General features: G+C 36.5%; 1 protein-coding gene across 6 annotated transcripts in view; it reads right to left on the bottom strand.

Annotated features, from left to right (window-relative positions):
- CPED1 (cadherin like and PC-esterase domain containing 1) overlaps positions 1–21,382 on the bottom strand; it is a 270,661-nt gene that overhangs the window by 199,270 nt on the left and 50,009 nt on the right. For 5 of the 6 annotated variants that reach the window (XM_058724477.1, XM_058724474.1, XM_058724475.1 and 2 more), the window contains exons 3-4: positions 13,341–13,447; positions 7,472–7,547 (exon numbers count right to left, since the gene is read on the bottom strand). The exons of the other annotated variant lie outside the window; for it this stretch is intronic. In XM_058724477.1, the coding sequence (XP_058580460.1) occupies positions 7,472–7,547; positions 13,341–13,447 (183 nt within the window). The remainder of the gene's footprint in view (positions 1–7,471; positions 7,548–13,340; positions 13,448–21,382) is intronic. 6 annotated transcript variants of the gene reach the window in all.

Raw genomic sequence — 21,382 nt, forward strand, 5'->3', positions numbered from 1 at the left:
ACTGGTCATGGTAGAGACAGAGAAAGTAGACGGATCCAAGTAGCTTTGCAAGTGGACGGCTTACAGATGAAGTGAATGGGAATTTAAGTGCACTTCCAGAAATTCTACCAATTAGAAATTCATTGGCTTTGCAAGCTTCTTTTATAAAAATGCAAATACATCTAAGAGGCTTATGACTGGGGTGAGGGTGTAATTTAGTCTGAATTAGTTCCATCAGCTTACTTTCTGCTATCACCTAGCTGAAGTCAGTCATACTAAAGAGATGAGTTTTACTTGGGGAAAGAATGTTTTGCATAAAGGAAACAATCGTGTATAGGACAGGAGATGGAAGTCTTTGGAAAGGCAGAAACATGAAGGAACACACAGGAGACACAGAGAAGGGGTGTCAGCGTTTGAGAGGACAGAGAATAAGCAAACCGGCCTTTCTCTGAAAGTTTGCCTGATTGCCTTGAAGAGACAAGTCCCCAGTCTTTACTAACGGGAATGTTCTCACTTTTTGTATTCTTGTTTGAAGGAGAGTATTCCTCCAAGTTATAGCGGAAGGGAGGAAAAAAATGAAAGCAATAAAAATCCTCAGGCAGTATTAAGCATTCACAATTTCCATGTTGCTTCATTTAAATCCAAGCTAAGCTACCTGTTTCCCTGATGATATTCCACTGACATCATATAACAAATAGGAATTTTTAGACCTGGAGTATTAAAATCGATCATCAGTGCCACGTGAGATAAATAACTATTATTGATCAATGTTTAAAAATAATTTCAATTATGTTATTTGGAACCTATGTTTTACATTTGGTAGTAAACATCTATGATTAAAAAATATTTTTTTAGTGTTTTTATTTATTTTTGAGAGAGAGCAAGACAGAGTGCAAACAAGGGAGGGACAGAGAGAGAGGGAGACACGGAATCCAAAGCAGGCTCCAGGCTCTGGGCTGTCAGCACAGAGCCTGACATGGGGCTCGAACTCACAAACCGTGAGATCATGACCTGAGCCAAAGTCGGACGCTTAGCTGACTGAGCCATCCAGGTGCCCCACATCTATGATATTTTAAGTCCAGTCTTCTTTAGATACAACAAAAGGTTAATTTTGTATCGTTTTACTTTCTCTTTCTGTACCCACACATTATAAAAATGAGGACACAGGTCCTAAAGTGTTCAAAATGCTACCTTTGCATCAAGTCTGGGTACTACCATTTCAAGCTTCCCGTGAATGACAATGCTCAGGGGTGAGGTAAAACTACTGGAAACCACAAGTAATGGACAAAAATCTGGCACACTTCTAACCAGGGCTTATTGGGTGGTGATGCTGCATAAAAAAGAACAAAAACAACAACTCAGAACCCAAGTAAAACCTTTCTCTGATGTTTTGCTTTGTGTCTCTATTTCAAATATGGGAAAGAAATCCTTTTTATCTAAAAAAAAAAAAAGCTTACTAAAAAGCAACAAAAAACATTAACCAGAACTCTGGGCCAACTAAAAGTTATGAAACCTTCTTTCCCCAAAAGGCAAAGCATATAAATGCTAAGGTAAAAATAAATCTCTGTGCTAGCCAATAAAATCCCATGGATTTGTGACTTTTAAAGTGAGTCACAAGTCTGATGGCAGGTACATTCAGTTTGACTATGGAAAGGAACAGACTGTGTTAGTCTTACATGCTGTCTTCAATCACTCCTCTACCTCTGGCCCAAACTCTGTCCTGCCACATGTGCAGGGTTCCAGCTACATACACCCAGATGATCTTCTCTCCTCTCTTAGCATCCCTGTCTCTGCCTACTGCTTAAGATAAAGCCCAGGACAGCATGTTTGAATGAAAAAAAAGGTACAGCAGAATCATAGAATCTCAGCATTATTATTCATTGCCAAACATTGTATTTTCATAGGCAAGAAAACCGAAGCACAACTCGGCTTTAAGTCTTGGTCAGAAGTATACACTGATTAAGCTTCAGAGCTAGAATTTGTCCGGTATTCTCTGAAACTGTTGGGAGACACTTCTCCATGCATCTTTCACATTTCTGTACATTTTGCGAACAGAGGCACTGATTATCTTTGTTCTGAACTATCTTTTCAAAGATATTTATATGGTAGATAGAATTGAAAGATAGAGATGGTGTCTCACTCTGGAAAAAAGAGAAGGTTTTGTCCAGTATAACAAAAATAATATCTCTCTCTGGAGCAAAGGGCAGGTATGCTCACTGCCCATTATAAAACATTCAAACTCCCTAAGCTCAGAGCTGCTCTACTGAAACGCAAACCACTAAGTATACAAGTGTCACCTAGCTCTCTTCACATCACCCTTTGGGAACTGGGATTCAGTGAACCAGTGCAAATGCTGCTAGTCTGCCTACTGCTATTGCTGTAAATAATAAAGTCGTTTGTCTCTGACCCAGGAGTCTCATGTCTTTTGCCAGTGCTTGGGAAACAGTGGCAGGCTGACTTGTGAGCTTGGAAATAGGGGGAAATCTCAGACCCTTCACAGTTTTTGCCAGAAACATAAAATCAGAGTGATAATCAATCATATAAAGAGAAAAAATATTAAACACTGTGAGGTGTGTTGTTTGATTTTTTGCATCTAGGATGAGCCATTTACCATTACTTGAGCATTATGTCAGGTATAATATATAATATGCTTTATTATTCAAATCAAATTATACACACACACATAGATAATAGGAACTACTATATTTTTTAAATTAAACTTATGAAATGGGTTTCGTTATCCTCACTTTATAGATTAAAAAGCAAACAAACAAACAAAAAATGAACAACCTCTGAATCACAGAGCTAACAGTTGGCAGAGTTAAATCTCTGGTGTCACAAATTTGTGTTTTGTCTACCTCCAAAGGAAACAGCCTAAAACGGCACAGGACATTTTGGCTTTAAGTAAAATGGCTAAATTATAAAGTAGTTTGTTTAGTTTCACTATCTTACCTCTTTAATAGTAGTGTATATTTAGGTACTGACGTAGACATGTTGTTATCTAATCTGTTCAATATTAAATATTCAGTATTGACAACAAATAGAATGTTTTCAGTCTTGTGAATACAGGGTTTATACTACATAGTGTATATTCATAGCAACAGTCTATAACAAAAGCTATTGATTATAAAGTTTAAGTCAGAAAGTAATGCTGTGAACTTACATGCTGTCCTTTAAAGCTACACATCTAAGAAAATTATCTTCAGCTAAAGAAAGATAACATGATAAGAGAAATAATTTTACTTAAAAGGCTATATATTCCATGAAATTATCCTGTTAGTCACAGAGATAAATAGAAAACTAAAACACTAGATGTCGTAGTGAAAGGACTACATATTTCTAGAGCCTATAGATGTTCTTGAGGAAAAAGTAGTATTTAAAGCAAATGGAGACAGTTAAAAACCTCTTAATTGTAGGGCACCTGGGTGACTCAGTTGGTTAAGAGTCTGAATTTGGCTCAGGTCATGATCTCACAGTTCATGAGTTTGAGCTCCACATCAGGCTTTGTGCTTGCTGATAGTTCAAAGCCTGGAGCCTGCTTTGGATTCTGTGTCTCCCTCTCTGTCTCTGCTCCTCCCCCGCTCATGCTCTACCTCTCTCTGTCTCTCAACAATAAAAAAAAACTTCTTAATTGTATGGAAGCAAAATATAAAATATAAACTTGTGTAAGAGTTGTTTGGCAAGTGTTTTTAAAGTGATAACTAATTTCTGGTATAAATGAGCTTTTAGTCCTATGATTCTACATGTTCTGCTAACTCCAATGCTAAAGAAACTTAATGTTTTTTAGTTAATGTTTTATTTATTGAGAGAGAGAATGTGAGCAGAGAAGGGGCAGAGAGAAAGGGGACAGAGGATCTGAAGTGGGCTCTGCCTGATGCAGTGCTCGAACTCACGAACCATGAGATCAAGACCTGAGCTGAAGTCGGACACTCAACTGACTGAGCCACCCAGGCGCCCCAAGAAACTTAATATTTTGAATCTATCATTTTGAAATGTGAGTAGTCCAGAATTGTACCTACAAATGTATGGCCAACTAATCTTTGACAAAGCAGGAAAGAGTATCCAATGGAAAAAAGACAGTCTTTTTAACAAATGGTGCTGGGAGAACTGGACAGCAACATGCAAAAGAATGAAACTGGACCACCTTCTTACACCATACACAAAAATAAACTCAAAATGCATGAAAGACCTAAATGTGAGACAGGTAACCATCACAATCCTAGAGGAGAAAACAGTCAACAACCTCTTTGACTTCAGCCACAGCAACTTCTTACTCGACACGTCTCCGAAAGCAAGAGAAATAAAAGCAAAAATGAACTATTGGGACCTCATCAAGATAAAAATCTTCTCACGACAAAGGAAACAATCAACAAAACTAAAAGGCAACCGACAGAATGGGAGAACATACTTGCAAATGACAAAATCTATAAAGAATTTACCAAACTCAACAACCACCCCCAAAATAATAATAATAATCCAGTGAAGAAATGGATAGAAGACATGAATAGACAATTTTTCAAAGAAGACATCCAGATGACTAATAAGCATATGAAAAAATGCTCAACATTGCTCATCAGCAGGGAAATACATATCAAAACCACATTTAGATACCACCTCATACAGGTCAGAATGGCTAAAATTAACAACTCAGGAAATAATAGATGTTGGTGAGAATATGGAGAAAGGGGAACCTTCTTGCACTTTTGGTGGGAATGCAAACTAGTGCAGCCACTCTAGGAAACAGTGTGGAGTTTCCTCAAAAAAATTAAAAATAGAATTACCCTATGACCCAGCAATAGCACTACTAGGAATTTATCCAAAGGATACAGGAGCTCTGATTCATAGGGGCACAGGTACCCCAATGTTTACAGCAGCACTATCAATAAGAGCCAAATTATGGAAAGAGCCCAAATGTCCATCAATTGATGAATGGATAAAGAAGATGTGGTTTATATATACAATGGAATACTACTTGGCAATGAAAAAGAATGAAATCTTGCCATTTGCAGCAACATGGTTGGAACTGGAGGGTACTATGCTAAGGTGAGATAAGTCTGTCAGAGAAAGACAAATATCATGTTTTCACTCATATGTGGAATGTGAGAAACTTAACAGAAGACCATGGAGGAAGGGAAGGAAAAACATAGTTATAAACAGAGAGGGAGGCAAACCATATGAGACTCTTAAATACAGAGAACAAACTGAGGGTTGCTGTAGGGGGAGGTGAAAATGGGTGATGGCCATTGAGGAGGGCACTTGTTGGGATGGGCACTGGGTGTTGTATGTACGTGATGAATCACGGGATTCTACTCCCAAAGTCGAGCACATGTATACACTATATGCTAGCTAACTTGACAATAAATTATATTTTTTTAAAAAAAGGAAATGTAAGTAGCAACAAAGAAAAACATACTTTAATAATATGTAGGCTCTGTTAAAAATATAAACAAAATTTTTTTTCAAATTCCCTAAAGGATTCCTAGATACTTCCTAATAATATTTTTTTTTGTGTGTTTTCCTAATAATATATTAATGGAAATAATTACTTTACTTGCATCTCACAAAAACATTACATTTTTTAAAATAAAATAAAAACTACCCAGCTGAAGTTTACGGAAACAAAATAAAACAAAACTTAGAGATTATGGAGGCAGTTACAATTGCTACATAAAACAATAACTATAAAACCAAGTTTATGCGACTATTATTTATCTTAGGCAAGTATCTTAAATTGAAAGTTGAATTTTTGATTCATTTTTACTACATTTTAATCCTTAATAAATGACAGCAGAAGACTAGTCTTTACAATGGGACATACCAATGTGGCTTATCTTTGGTATGGAAGCAGAAACCCCATGGAAAACCCAATGGGATAAGATACCAGTTTTCTGATTCCACCAGAACACAAATTAAATTTTTAAAAATAGAATTGAAGCTATGCAGATCTAAATTTTAATTACATAGTGAAATACTTTCTAGGGGCATAAGCTGTATAGCATGAAATAGGTTTTAAACAAGAAATTTGAGAAACCCTTTCACTGATGGGTTTTAAAGTAAGCTATAATTTGATCTATGAAGACTCATAGACCGTCTGATTTTTCTTTCACCCTGGGAATCTATGAGGAAAAGATATGGTAATTTTTGTCCCAAATTACTAATGTTGTCAAGGCACAGAATTTACTCATTCAGTATCCTGTGTAAAACAGGCAAATTCAGGGAATTTCAAAAAAAAAAAAAAAGGAAATAGATTTATTGAGACCAGAATTAATCATGAAAAAATACATATATTTTTAAAACCTCAAGTTTTATATAATTAAGAAGTATTATAATAATTGCTTTTAAAATAAAACAAGAAAGAAGACATCCGGATTCCAACAGGCACATGAAAAGATGCTCAACATCGCTCCTCATCAGGGAAATACAAATCAAAACCACACTCAGATATCACCTCACGCCAGTCAGAGTGGCCAAAATGAACAAATCAGGAGACTAGATGCTGGAGAGGATGTGGAGAAACGGAAACCCTCTTGCACTGTTGGTGGGAATGCAAATTGGTGCAGCCACTCTGGAAAGCAGTGTGGAGGTTCCTCAAAAAATTAAAAATAGACCTATCCTATGACCCAGCAATAGCAATGCTAGGAATTTACCCAAGGGATACAGGAGTACTGATGCATAGGGGTACTTGTACCCCAATGTTTATAGCAGCACTCTCAACAATAGCCAAATTGTGGAAAGAGCCTAAATGTCCATCCACTGATGAATGGATAAAGAAATTGTGGTTTATATACACAATGGAGTACTACATGGCAATGAGAAAGAACGAAATATGGCCTTTTGTAGCAACATGGATGGAACTGGAGAGTGTGATGCTAAGTGAAATAAGCCATACAGAGAAAGACAGATACCATATGTTTTCACTCTTATGTGGATCCTGAGAAACTTAACAGAAACCCATGGGGGAGGGGAAGGAAAAAAAAAGAGGTTAGAGTGGGAGAGAGCCAAAGCATAAGAGACTCTTAAAAACTGAGAACAAACTGAGGGTTAATGGGGGGTGGGAGGGAGGGGAGGGTGGGTGATGGGTATTGAGGAGGGCACCTTTTGGGATGAGCACTGGGTGTTGTATGGAAACCAATTTGACAATAAATTTCATATATTGAAAAAAAAATAAAAGTGGGTTTTAAAAATAAAAAAAATAAAAATAAAAAAATAAAATAAAACAAGAATGATTTTAAAGAAAAACACGAAGAAGGGAATATTCACCTTAAAAATTAGAAGGCAAAACTAAAAGAAAGAATACCAACGTTGTGTTTGTATTCCTTTTTATCAGGGTCTCCCCATGGGCAAAAACCTTGTGGATTCTGGAAGATTTGTGATAGTGAAATGATAGACAGAGGAGCTAAATATATGGATCTGAGATCTCATTATTTGGTATCTGCTAAAGCAGGCTACATATCTCACATGTTTATGCATAAGGAGGCAAACTAAAGATTACCTGGAAATCTTCTAATTATTTGACATAATCCTTCTTTACTGCAAAGCTGATGCTGTATTTCTGGTAATATGTTTACCTGCAAGGAATGAAAAAGCTTCTAGTGAGTTAGGCATTCATAAATGCTAAAGTAAAGAAAATGCAAAAACTCACAGGGTATAGACGTGAACTACTGTGTACTCCATCCACACCCTACCTTCAAATCTCTGAAAGTCAACATTTAAATCCAGAATAATAAAATGGTTTATTTGATAACATCAAACAAAAACTTGCCCTTAGAAATTTGAGAATATTTTTGAAAACCTTGATATATTTCCAAACCATGATATGTGCTAAAACTAAAAGGAAATAGATACATTCTTATGGTAAACAGAATAACACAAATAACTTGACAGTTGCAAATTTTGCTTTGGCAGAAAATAGCACCAACCATACCTCAAAGTCAACTAAACTCTGAAGTTCCAAAGGCCCTCACTGATTTAAATCACAGACATTTAGTGGGAAATTCAGTGCTAATCCTGTTTCAAAATTTAATATATAATCTTCCCTTCATATTGAAGGGCATTATTGCTTCCAGATATAAAATCCAGGCACTGCAAAATTCTATTCTAAAAAAAAATTGTTCTTAGAAAGCTTCATAGAAGTTATCATAAATTCAAATATACTCTTCTGAATTCATAGACTGATTATCTAGGTATTATCAACTAAATTCCAAAAATGATGCCTCAAATGGCAAAGCCTTGTTAAAACCAACAGAAAGAGATCAGGGTAAATTAGCTTGAAAATCAGGTTCATTTTTGTGAAATTATTGAATACTTTCCAACTCACTCTAAACGAATCAAGTATTGTAGTTTCTCCGCTGTGTTCTACTGACAAGGCTATATGAAAATAACTCAGCTGCAGTTGGAGAACCAGAAACATGAGTTACAGTCCTACTTAGGACAGTTAACAGAATCGTAACTTTGAGCACATCACTTTTGCTTCTCGTTTTCAATTTCTACATTTGTAAAATAAAGCACTTAGAGCTTTTGGTCTCTGAGTTCCACTGCTTCTCTAAGATTTTTATGAAGTAGTAATTCAATCATCAGTTGTAGTTTTACAAAGAAATGATTCTCTTAAAGTGCTTTGAAATAGTGTGTTGATTAAACATCCTCCAACCCTTTGATGGGGGCCGGGAAAATGGGAGATGTGCATTGAGGAGGGCACTTGTTGGGATGGGCACTGGGTGTTGTATGTACGTGATGAATCAGAGAACAGACTTCTGAAGCCAAGACTACACTGTATGTTAGCTAACTTGACAACAAATTAAAAACAAAACAAAAAGCAAAAAACATTCTCCAACTCCTGCAATCCCGTTAACTCTATTCATTTATTCAGCAAACAGTAAACTTCAGCCCACGTTGTGTATAAATGAAGCCAGGGCTTCAGCAGAACCAGCTCCTGTGAATCTGCAGGAACAACGTTGTTAAATACTCGAGTTTGAAAGTCTCCAAAGATAACAAAGTCTGAGTCACTTACATTCTTAGGGCACAGGGTGTGGGGGCAAAGGCTAGAAGTATAGTACACTTCAGATTTTAGGCATGTCTACTTTCTCAAATTTAAAAATGATAAGGTTCAGAGACTAAAAGTGGAAAACAAAGAAGGGTTTTCAGAAAGTCCTTAAGGTCATAATTCAGACTTCCTAAGAAAGGCTGGAGGGAAGAAGCAGAATACTGCAAAAGTATGGAGAAACTATAATAAAGGTTTTTTGTTTGTTTGTTTTAGATTTTTGTTTGTTAAAGATAATAGAAGAAGTTTTCTAAATTAGATCGTCAAAAGCTTTAAAGGTCAATACACTTGAACCATTTTCCCCACCCCAGGCAAAATCACTCAGTTGCTACTGACTAAATAGAAACTTTAATAGAAGGACCCAGAAAGAAAAGTAGCTTTAAGTATCAATTTTTTAAATGCTTATGTATTTTTGAGAGAGAGTGTGTGCGTGGAGGAGGGGCAGAGAGAGAAGGAGACACAGATTCCGAAGCAGGCTCCAGGTTCTGAGCTGGCAGCACAGAGCCCCATGCAGGTTCAAACCCAAGAACCATGAGATCATGACCTGAGCCGAAGTCGGAGGTTTAACTGACTGAGCCACCCAGGGTGAGTAGGTAAGTATCATTAAAGGTTATGTATTGACAAGGTCCAGATTAAAACTTTCTTGCACTTTTTGAAGAGCTCACAGCAAAAGTGCTGTTATACCAGATGGCCAGCACTGGTATATCCTGGATGAGCTGTCCCATCCTTTACAAATTGAAAGAGGAGTCCCAGTCACTGGGCAACCATAACTGAACTAATGGGCCAGAAGAATTTGCAAAGATGCTGCAAAGACAGAGTACAGCTTGCATAGATTTCAGACACAAGTGCAGGTTGTTGGGTCTTATCAGAGAGGTGACTTTCTATATGAGACCTTCAGTCAGAAGAATGAACTGACCCAGGATCAGCAAAGCATTCGCTTCAAGAAAGCAGAGCCAAGCCAAGGGAAGCAACTGCTCCCAGGCTTCTGCTTTCTACTTTCCCTTCCTCCACCCAGTGACCTCTTCCGTGTTCCCTCCTCCAAAGCACCTCTTTAGAATACAGAGTCTCAGCAGATGACATAACCGAGGTGACACGTGACACCAGAAATACCATTTCCGTTTGACTCTGTGTAACAGCACCAACCTGGGCAGTTAAACCGAATAACTTGGCACAAAGAAAGAAACATATTCAAAGGCTATGGGTCATATAGCTATATCAAATCAACTGTATTACATGTATTCCATGTATTTTTATTGCTAAACCTAATAATGCTCTTCTATATCCTCATGCTTGGTTTTTATTTTTTTTATGTGCATCATAAAATATGTAAGATTTCCATCATTGTCAAAAGGAACATCATCAATGACATTTTACTTGGATTAGCTGACTTCAACCCCACCAGAGTGGTACATTTGTTACTCTTAAAGAATCTACACTGTACATCATTATCACCCTAATAATTATTTTCAATATACACTGATTTTGCATTGGGTTTGAAGGCTTTACGTACACTTATATGTGTGTGTATGTTTTATATAAGCTGCTATTTTTCTTGACATAAAACCTTCCATATCTTTGAAAGGGTTAGAATACATAAGGGAAATGATAAAGATAATGATGTTTGGGCCCTGGGATATTTCTGAGATCAAACTGAGAAAAAGGAAATGTGCATTTGGAAAGATTTCAATCCCCACATACCTTCCACAATCCTAATCTGTGACTATTCCACATCTAAATTGTTTCTATTACAGATTATGAGAAGCAAAAGTAAAAAAAATCATTCTTATTTTGAGACATAGTTCAATTAATATGAACAACAGTATATCAATGACAAACATTTAGAACGTGTTTATAAACTAAAACTAAAACTACAGTAATATGATTAACTCATTAAGGAGAGACATTTGAGTTGGACTATTTATAACTACAAAGTGTGCAAGAAAGAACCCAGGGAAAAAATTGGGACGGGTCATTCATGAATACCGAGAGTAACACAGACTTCACAGCAATATCTTTTTATTCTCTTTCTCTTCATTAGGTTGGTACAAACATTCTCTATTTTATCAGAACTCAGATGTTCTCTGGAAGCTGTTCAGTATCATTCACAAGGAAGAGAACTAATGACAAGAAGAGTCATTATCCCCTTGTCTCTCCCATGCAATTATCATTCCATCAAATTCATCTGAAAATGTGTTCAAATGCTTTATAATAAGAGCCATTTCAGTATTTCTCAGTGCTCCGGGTACTAAAAACAGCATACTGTTTTAGGGACTGCTAATCCTACAAACATTTAGAGCTAGAAATGAATCCCTCTGCTCTTGAAACAGTAGAACCTTTCTGTTAAAGGTGAAATACAGTCCCAGTTACTAAACTTAGTGTTACCCCAAATAGTGGACCTCACTTCACTTTCCGCATCACATGGACCAATACAGTTTTAAAATCATGTTACTCTCCTTCTGACTAGAGAGACTCCAGGCCACTCATTTTTTATAACAAATCTTATGATCACTTTCATTAAGCACTTAGATTCCAAAGCTCTCATGTGATTAGTAATCCTAATTTGAGCAGAGGCCTTTTTCTTTGTTCATCTAAGAATCCCAACAAATCTGAAGCAACTTCTGTTTTCAATATTTATGTTTACATAAATAAGTCATGGTTCATAAAGCTTCAAATTATTCATGCTCCAAAGTGACAGTTATCTAATATGTATCATTTAGAACTTAGGCATTCTTTAAGGATCTTCATGAGAATAGGCTGTAAATGCTGTCCTAAATATTTATTTAGAAAAATTTTATAGTGATGTAGTTAGGAAGACAAAATTTGTAGTCAAACTGCCTGAGTTTGAATCCTGGTTGCTTCATTTATTATCTATGAGGACTTAGGAAATTCTCTTAATTTTTCTGTGCTTCAGTCTCCTATGTGTAAAGAATGAGCATAAATATGTGAACACTTGGAATGATGCGTGGCACCAACAGGAGGCCTTGGCAAGAGTTTGGGGGGTAGTAAAGAGAGGTTGAGTACTCATCTCCCTGGCTTCCTCTCTGCAGGCTTATGATTTGGCAATGGCTACATTCCCCTACTTTATAGCTCCTTTCCAGCGACCCCTCTTTTTTGGCTCCAGCTCTCATTAGGCTTTGGTAACCATTCCCTCTATAAACCCTTCTTCAGACCAAGGGTGGTAAAACTTTATGATGCTGCTGGTCCCTGGGTGCCTCTAATCTTTTGTTTTGTTTTGTTTTGTTTTTTCCCAATCTTTTTAATTACATTCTCTCTAATCTTGTTTCTCTTATCTTGGCAAAACCTCAGTAAATAGCTCTTTCATTGGTTTCCCTTCAGTTAAGTCCTTTCAAGTATGGAATTTGTCTCCTGCTTGGAGGTTGACCAATACTCACAGGGACGAAAACTGTAGGCTTTACCTTATAGTTGATGTAAAGCCATTCAAGATTTAAGTATAGGACTAACTAGGTTAGCTCAGAATTTTATATTTTTTTATCCTGATAACTTTGGGCAGGATGGATTTCAGGGGCAGAACACTTGCTTCAGAAAAAGCTGTAAAGAGGATTCTGTAATAACCTGGTAAGATATGGTGAGTATCTTGCCAGAATAAAAGTAGTGAGCATGGATATTTGAGAAATAATATACTTGAGAAGTATTTAGGAGTTAAATTCCTTAGCACTAGTAATTGATAGAATGTAGACCACAAAGGAGAGGAAGGGATCAGAGGTGAAGGCCAGATTTCCACCTTAGGGAGTGACAGTGGTTGCTCATGCCGGTGACCAATATAACAGAAGTTCTGCAGAGCCACTGAATGCGAGAGTGGAAGTGGATTTACTGGGGAACATACGAGTGAGTTTTCCCCATGGTGACTCTGAGGTGTCTGTGTGATATAAAAGTGATGTTCAGCAGGCATTATACACACGAGCCTGATGCCAGGGAAAGTGCTTGAATTTTAGATGTACTTTTGGGAATCATCAACAACCTTGGGAGTGGTGTTGAGGAACACAGGAATCTAAAGTATGAGCAGACAAAGGTGGCTATGAAGAAAACAGAGAAGGAATGGCCAAAGATGGAAAAGAAGAGCAAAAATAATGTTCTCAGCCCAAAGGCCAATGGAGTCAGGAGTTACAAGGAGGAAGGACTTATCAAGATTGTCAACTGCAGAAATATCAAATGATCAGTGTAGCTACTATAGTATTATTTCACTACTGAGAAATAGCTGTAAGTTTTGATGCTTTTTTCACATTAAAAAAATACTATGGACCAAGATATGCTGCTGTATCCAAGGGCTGTTAAAATCTGTAGCCATTTTGAAAATAAAATTTACCTTTTGATGTAAACCTAACTGGCACATGTCTTCCTTGGATATGCAAGGTTTTCCACCAGCTTTCCTAGAAGACAGGCAAATGAGCAGATCCCAAGAGCCCAAATCACCTAATGGCAAAAGAATATTGAAAAACAAATATTTTTTTATCAGATTTTTGAAGGCACCATTCTTAGATTTAAGAATGCTATTATTTAAATTATAAAACACAAGTAACAATGATTCTGAATATGTTTAAAAGTCAATATTCAAAGTAACTGAAATTCAACTTTTCTAATTTAGAAACACTTTTATATTTACTATTGTATCTTAGGGAAAATTCAATTATCTAACACAATGTCATAAAATTCCTAAAAGTCTAAAATTTAAATGTTTTAAGCCACTAATTTTATAAATTCACAAAGTCTTATTTGGAGATCGGGAGGAAAGATGGTTATAAAGTCTTTTAAGATAATAGACGATGGTTGCAAAATCAAATAATGATAAGAAGTCAAAACACCAAATATTTCGTTCTAGGCTTTGATATCACCATTACTTTTCACAAATCTTAAACATCAGATATACTTTTATAACATTTCTTCCAAAGAAAAAGTTGCAGTATACTGAAAATAAAATTCAATGAAAATTCTAAAAAACAGGTTTTGTCTAAAAGGAATTTGTGGTCTAGTTATCGATAGCAGAATTGAGCTAAAAATACAGAGTATAACATGGACTGAAGCAAATAATATTTCAGCTATTTACCAAGGACAAAGCCCTTTGCCAATAAGTCCTAGTAACTTGCCAAAATAATCTCAGAAGGGTACATTCTTGCATAATACTTGAACATTTGAAAATTAACATTTGTGTGTTATGAGTTTGTTTTCTCTTAGTCTCTCTGATTTATTTATATGTTTTTATCAACATGTCTTGCATATAATTGGTGCTTTAAAAATATTTGATAAATGAATGAATAACTAGCCCCAGGACAGAGTAGTAAACATGTTACTTCAAAGGCATATAGAAATAGTTATCTCAAAAATAACCAGGCAAAAAAGAACACTAAAGAATGTATGAAAGGATTGATATTACTTGTGAAACTTCCTCCATTTTGGGTGGAAATCTACTTTTAAAAAAATCAAGCAATTTCTGTATGCATGGCTTCTGGAGTTAAACAATCCTGAGATCATATTCCTTTGGTAACTATTTATGCCAGATCTCATAAGTCACCTCTTGCATTAGGTATTAGTGGCTTCTACAAAGCCTGAAAATAACCAAATCCTGTCTTTAAAAATTTCCCGAAAGAATTTCATACTTGAGGGGCGCTTGGATGGCTCAGTCAGTTAAGCATCTGACTTCAGCTCAGGTCATGATCTCGCAGTCTGTGAGTTCGAGTCCTGCGTCGGGCTCTGTGCTGACAGCTCAGAGCCTGGAGCCTGTTTCGGATTCTGTGTCTCCCTCTCTCTCTCTGTCCCTCCCCCACTCGTGCTCTGTCTCTCTTGCTCTCAAATATAAATAAAACATTAAAAAAATTTTTTTAATAAAAAATGAATTTCTCACTTGAACGCATAATGCTTTCAAAGAAGGACTTTATGGGGTAAAAAAAGATTGATAACGAAGACTGATCTATGACAATTAGGAATGAAATTTCACTCTGCACTAATCAAGTCCTTTACCATTTGACAAGCTCCGTGCTGTCTGGGCTATTGATTCCTCTGTAATTGTCCTGTTCCTAGAAGAGAAACCTCTCTGCCAAACAAAGGGATCCAGACAATTGAACTCAAGTTAAGCTCTTGTCTCTTGTTGCGTGATGTATCTCAAGATGCTGGAATACAGTGCAACAGTTCAAAGGGACATGAAGAAATGATACAGGCGATTTGGGGATGAGAGAAATCTCTCCATCTAGTAGCCATCCGGCATTAGACTTGGAAGGTCCATGCATCCTCACTTTGAAGGAAACTCTAAATGGATTTCTTGAGCCAAAACCAAATACTCTATGATGATTCCAATACCTTATTTAAAATGTGCACCTGGCACTTTCAGCCAAAACCTTTTGATATGGATTCAAAAGGGAAAAAACAAAGATGGTTCCATTTTATATTATTTCTAGCCCAGGAAACACTAAAACCTAGAAGAAACATCCTGACATAATATACTCAACCAAATATTTTAAGAAGACAAGGATATGCAAAGAGAGGACTTCAAATCATGTACTGTATTGCAAAATGAACTACTGGGACCTCATCAAAATGAAAAGCTTCTGCACAGTGAAGGAAACAATCAGCAAAACTAAAAGGCAACTGACAGAATGGGAGAAGATATTTGCAAATGATATAACAGATAAAGGGTTAGTATCCAAAATCTATAAATAACTTATCAAACTCAACACCCAAAAAACAAATAATTCAGTGAAGAAATGGGCAAAAGACATGAATAGACACTTCTCCAAAGAAGACATCCAGATGACTGACACATGAAAAAATGCTCAACATCACTCATCATCAGGAAATACAAATCAAAACCACAATGAGATACCACCTTACACCTGTCAGAATGGCTAACATTAACAAGTCAGGCAACGACAGATGTTGGCGAGGGTGAGGAGAAAAAGGATGTCTTTTGCATTGTTGGTGGCAATGCAAGCTGGTGCAGCCACTCTGGAAAACCGTATGGAGGTTCCTCAAAAAACTAAAAATAGAACTACCCCATGACCCAGGAATTGCACTACTAGGCATTTATCCACAGGATACAGGTGTGCTGTTTCAAAGGGACACACGCACCCCCATGTTTATAGCAGCACTATCAACAATAGCCAAAGTATGGAAAGAGCCCAAATGTCCATTGATGGATGAATGGATAAAGAAAATGTGGTATATATAGGTATATATAGGTGATATAGGTGTATATATATATATATATATATATATATATATATACACACACACACACACACACACACACACACACACACAATGCATACAATGGAGTATTGCTCGGCAATCAAAAAGAATAAACTCTTACCATTTGCAACTACGTGGATGGAACTGGAGAGTATTATGCTAAGTGAAATTAGTCAGTCAGAGAAAGACAAATATCATATGACTTCACTCATATGAGGACTTTAAGAGACAAAACAGATGAACATAAGGGAGGGGAAGCAAAAATAATATAAAAACAGAGGAAGGGGACAAAACAGAAGAGACTCATAAATATGGAGAACAAACTGAGGGTTACGGGAGGGGTTGCGGGAGGGGGGACGGGCTAAATGGGTAAGGGGCACTAAGGAATCTACTCCTGAAATCATTGTTGCACTATATGCTAACTAATTTGGATGTAAATTTTAAAAAATAAAATTAAAAAAAATCATGGACTGTATTGTTTAGGCATTAAAAACACAGTACATTTCATATTCCTCCAAGTCTGATGCAAGCTCCCCTTCGCTACCCAAGACATACACACAATTTCTGGATTTGATTAAGATATATATATTTAAGCCATAAATGTTTAAAATGGGAAGACATGTTTAAATAATTCAAAGTATTTAATTTATAAAGAACCTCCTATGAGCAGGACATTGTACTAGAATTATGAATGTAAACAGAAAAAAAAAAAGTGGTCACTGACCTCAGCAATCTTTGAGAGACCTGAGCACTAAAAAGAATTTAGGATAACTTGTAAAGTGCTACAGTTTCTTGACATTCATAAGGGTTACCCCATACCTCTCAAAGATATTTAACGAATATTTTAAATTTAAAATTCAAATTTCAAAAATATTTTATAGCACATAAATTTCCTCTTAAAATTAAAGTATAACCAAAAATTTCAAGTAATCTCTTCATATACTTCTTGCCTAATTCTTTGCCACCACAATCTGAAAAATGCTGATTGTTTCCACTCAAAATTCTTACAGATACCCTCCCTGACTCCTACCTCAAACTTCCTAAACTCTATCTCCTAGTTAAATCTCGAGTAGACCTTTTCACTTTCTCTTCATTTCCATCTCCAACCTTAAAGGTCAACACTGTCCCCTGATTCCCACAACCCTTTTTAAAGAAAAAGCTTTTATTTGTTGCATGAATGGCACTATGTACTCAAACTTGGTTTAAAAAACCCCCAAAGCCACACTGAAATCTGGAAATTGGGTACAGACATAAGCACATTCGCCAGCTAAGTAAGTCACATTCATAAGTCAACTCGGAGCATTTGGGAAACAGATTTGTGCCTCAGTAAAATTACACATTGCAAGTATTGTGGAGCTTTGGGGCCATGCTCAACTAGCTGAAAGCATGAGCATTTAGTAGGCAAACGCCCAGGATGTACAACAGAGATTGTAGACTGCAGGCACACAGGGAGAGTCAAACGGCACGTGGGGTGCATTTGGCCTGCACAATTTTTGTTTTGTTTTCATTTTAAATTTTAAGTATTTGCCAAAATACAAATGTCAGCATAATTCATATAAAAGTCCAGATTTCTGCCTTCATTTGAAAACTTGGAGGCTGTGGTAATACTGGGTCCATATCCTATAAGGCAGCCACTGACTGGAGTGGAGTACAGCCTCCCGCATTTTCTCCAGTTTACCATGTGGGTCCCCCAGGCCCTCACTGCCTGGGCTGTGCCTCTAGTAGGCAAACCAGTCCTAGACCTGGTATAAAACACCATGTGTCCGTTTTGCATGAATTGCCCATTCAGCAAGTTGATGTTCCAGGCTTTAGCTTTCAGTGAATTAGAGTTGTTCATTAGGTAAATTGGTCTTGTTAAGATGACTGTGGGCAAATTGATATTTGGTCAGTTGGTCTTATAAGGATGTCTGAACACACCTTTTGATCCCCAGATCCGGCCACGCTCTCCCACAAGGTTGAGCAAGGTCATTTCAACTCCAGAGACATTTTATTGGCTGTGTTAAAGTTGGTAAGAATTGACGTGTGGTCTCTTAGAGTAATTCTTTTTCTCAGGAGCCTGGAAAAATCAGGAGAGGTCTATGGAAATCTTTTTCATTTATGTCTTCTCTCTCCAGTTGAACTGATAGAGTGACCCAGGTACCACTCCTAGGTGGGCCTGATCCCTTCTCTTTCTCACCCACAGTCTCTCTTTGGACTCTTTTAAGACATTCAGCCTGTCTCAGGACTGTTGCCATAGTTAGAAGCTGCCCAAGACAGGCTTCTTCTTCTTCTTTTTTTTTTTTTTTTTTTTTGGCATTAGGGCAAACATTCTTTATGTTGGCCTTACTTGATGTACTTCTTCTGTCCCTAGAAGGTTGACATTAGAGTGTAAGAGTGGAGAAGTCAGATGTGGATTTGAAAAAAAAAACAGGCAAAGCTGCCCTTGGCCAACCTGGATGGTGGTTTCTTAGGTTTCCCTGGCAGACAGAACAGGAGACCTTTATGTGATTCAGCCTAGCTCCTTAGAATATTGCATTAGGATTTGGGCGTCAAAGCCACACTAATAAATAAATACATAAATAGTAGTAGTAGTAATGATATCAACAGTACATCTTTCTTGACCACTTACAGTAAGCCAAGTACTGCTCCAAGTATTTGTGTTAATTCATTTATTCCACACAATATCCTCCCGGATATGATTATTCTGTTTTTGAAAAGCACAGTAAGGTTAAAGAACTTGGTAAACTCATCATCTAGTCATCTAGTTAGTGGTGGGAAGAGAATTCGAACACAGAAGTTTAGCTCTAAGGGTTCATAACCATTATATCATCATCACTTTAAAAACCAGGGAGGCAATAGAGAATACCTTATATATTTTAATTTACGCATTACTTCTAACAACATTATGGGGTATAAGCAATTATTCCATACTCTTTATGAGAGAGGGTACTGAGACAAAGAGGAATTATATAGGTTTGGTATTTCTTCCAACTACTGTCCAGTGCATCTATTTTCCTTTGGGACCTCAGAGGGAAAAAGGAGTATAACAAGTATCTTGGGTATTCGTAGACCCTCACCCAGCAACAGTGCCCCCAAACATTATTAGCTACCACTGGTAATTGAGAAGTAAGTGCTTTGATCTTTAAAAGGAAGGAATATTCAACTGCACATGTACTCAGAAACCATAAATATTAACTTGGCTACCACCTACTTTTGAAAAGAAATCTCCAAAAGTTTCTTAGATTTTTAGATGATTAAAATGATTTCTTTTGCAGTCACAAAGCAACCAGAGCAAGACTAGCTCCCAGATTAGACTAGCCAAGCCCATAAATAGAGAGGTCACAGGACATTGTTCTAGGAAAACAGGATGTGGATGTTCTGTTCTCCATCTCATAATCACAAAAACATGAAAAATCTATAGGCTTCTCCCCATAAACTGTGGAACAAAGTTGCTGATAATACCACACTATCATGCCTCCTAGTGTTGGCTCAGGTAGCAATGAAGACTCCCCGGACAATTTTGGGAGCTGTCTGGGTCCGGATTTATTAACTCAGACGTAAACAACTACTGACTTTAGTTTTTATCTTTCTCTACTTGTTCTTGGGAACCAAGTAACATCTCAGTGTTAAAAGTAAGAGCTATTTTTAAAGGTTCTGTTCTTGTTTCTGTTTTAATCAAGCATCTGCCCTATGGAGCAAGGGCTGACTCTAGAATATTTCCAGTCCCTCATAGGCAGGCTGCCATGTAAAGCAAACAATCATTTCCTGGCTCACAAATGATCTCCCTCAATGATAGAGTCTACCAGATCAGTTACTCGATCCAGAGAACAACAGACAGCTCTGAGATATCATCATTCATATACATGCTGTTTATTCTCAAGGAATGACAATTTTTATTTTCTGGCACACTGTATAAAAATCTCAGAATATTAAGTCTATTCCTGCTTTTTCTTTACAGCATTTATCATCGTCTGACAGATTATGTATCTCTTGTCTATTTATTTATTTATTGCCTGCCTCTTCCCCTTAGAATGTGAGCTCCATGAGGGCAGGACTGTGTCTATTTTGTTCACTGCTATATCCTTAGTATCTACAACAGTGGTTGGGATTTCAGAAACAGCTGCTATAGATTTGTGAGATCCATAGTGAAAATATAATTGAATGTGAGCAACTGATCAACAATTAAAACTCAATCAAAAGCCAGTCATTGTAAAAATTAAAAATGGAGGCAGTGAGGACAATTTTAAAGTAGTTTTACAAAGAGGACCTAAAGATATATTTCGGTTCTTAGTAAGGATGAGAGAAGTAAGCCTATGAAAATAAAATAACCATTCCTAGCATCTGAAGAAATTATAAAAACAAAGCAGATTCCTAGCGCTTTACTTAGTGGAAAATTTTGTGAACACATACATCAAATTGAAGCAGAAAAGATTTATAAAGTCTGACTTGGAAAATAAACTTGTCCAAAAGCTTGCAAGATACATAGCTACAAAAGCCAAGCCTCATTTACTTATTCACAGTGTTAGACTATTATATTCCATAAGGATACAAGTACAGTGATTTCCTAAAATGTGTGGGGTTCTTTTTTTTTTTTAGCATCAAATACACAAAATGTTTAATTTTAAACAATACATAATATTCCTTTATAATATAACATAAGAATATTTCATATATTCACAGTTCTATCTGTATACTCTTTTTCTGTTCACCACTAGACTATGAGATTCTTGCTGAATAACAAAGCCTTATTTTCTCTGTACCCATCCTTTATAAGAATTAGTAAATAATGTGACATTTCATGAATACATTATCAACTTATTGATGAAAAATTAGATTCTATGCTTGATAACCCCGTAAGTTTGTTTGGATATAAATTAGCCACTGCAAATACCTATATCTTTTCCTGAATCTTTCAGATTGCATTAACCAGTTCCTTTAACTGTATTCTTATACAGAACAGCAACCCAGGACCCATAGTAAAATTTATTCACAGCTGTTCTTTAAGGACAAAAACTATTCACGTTCTTGTATCTAACACAGATTATAGTAGACACTTAGATGTTTATTGGATTCAATATGGAAATTTTCAGAATTTAAGAGAAATTATATATACAGAATCTTTAGATCTTCAATAAATTATACAACATAGTCACAAAATCTAATTAAAGTTTCTTACCCCAAAAATCTGGT

The sequence above is a fragment of the Neofelis nebulosa genome, chromosome 4, assembly GCF_028018385.1.
Source record: "Neofelis nebulosa isolate mNeoNeb1 chromosome 4, mNeoNeb1.pri, whole genome shotgun sequence".
Lineage (NCBI taxonomy): Eukaryota > Metazoa > Chordata > Mammalia > Carnivora > Felidae > Neofelis > Neofelis nebulosa.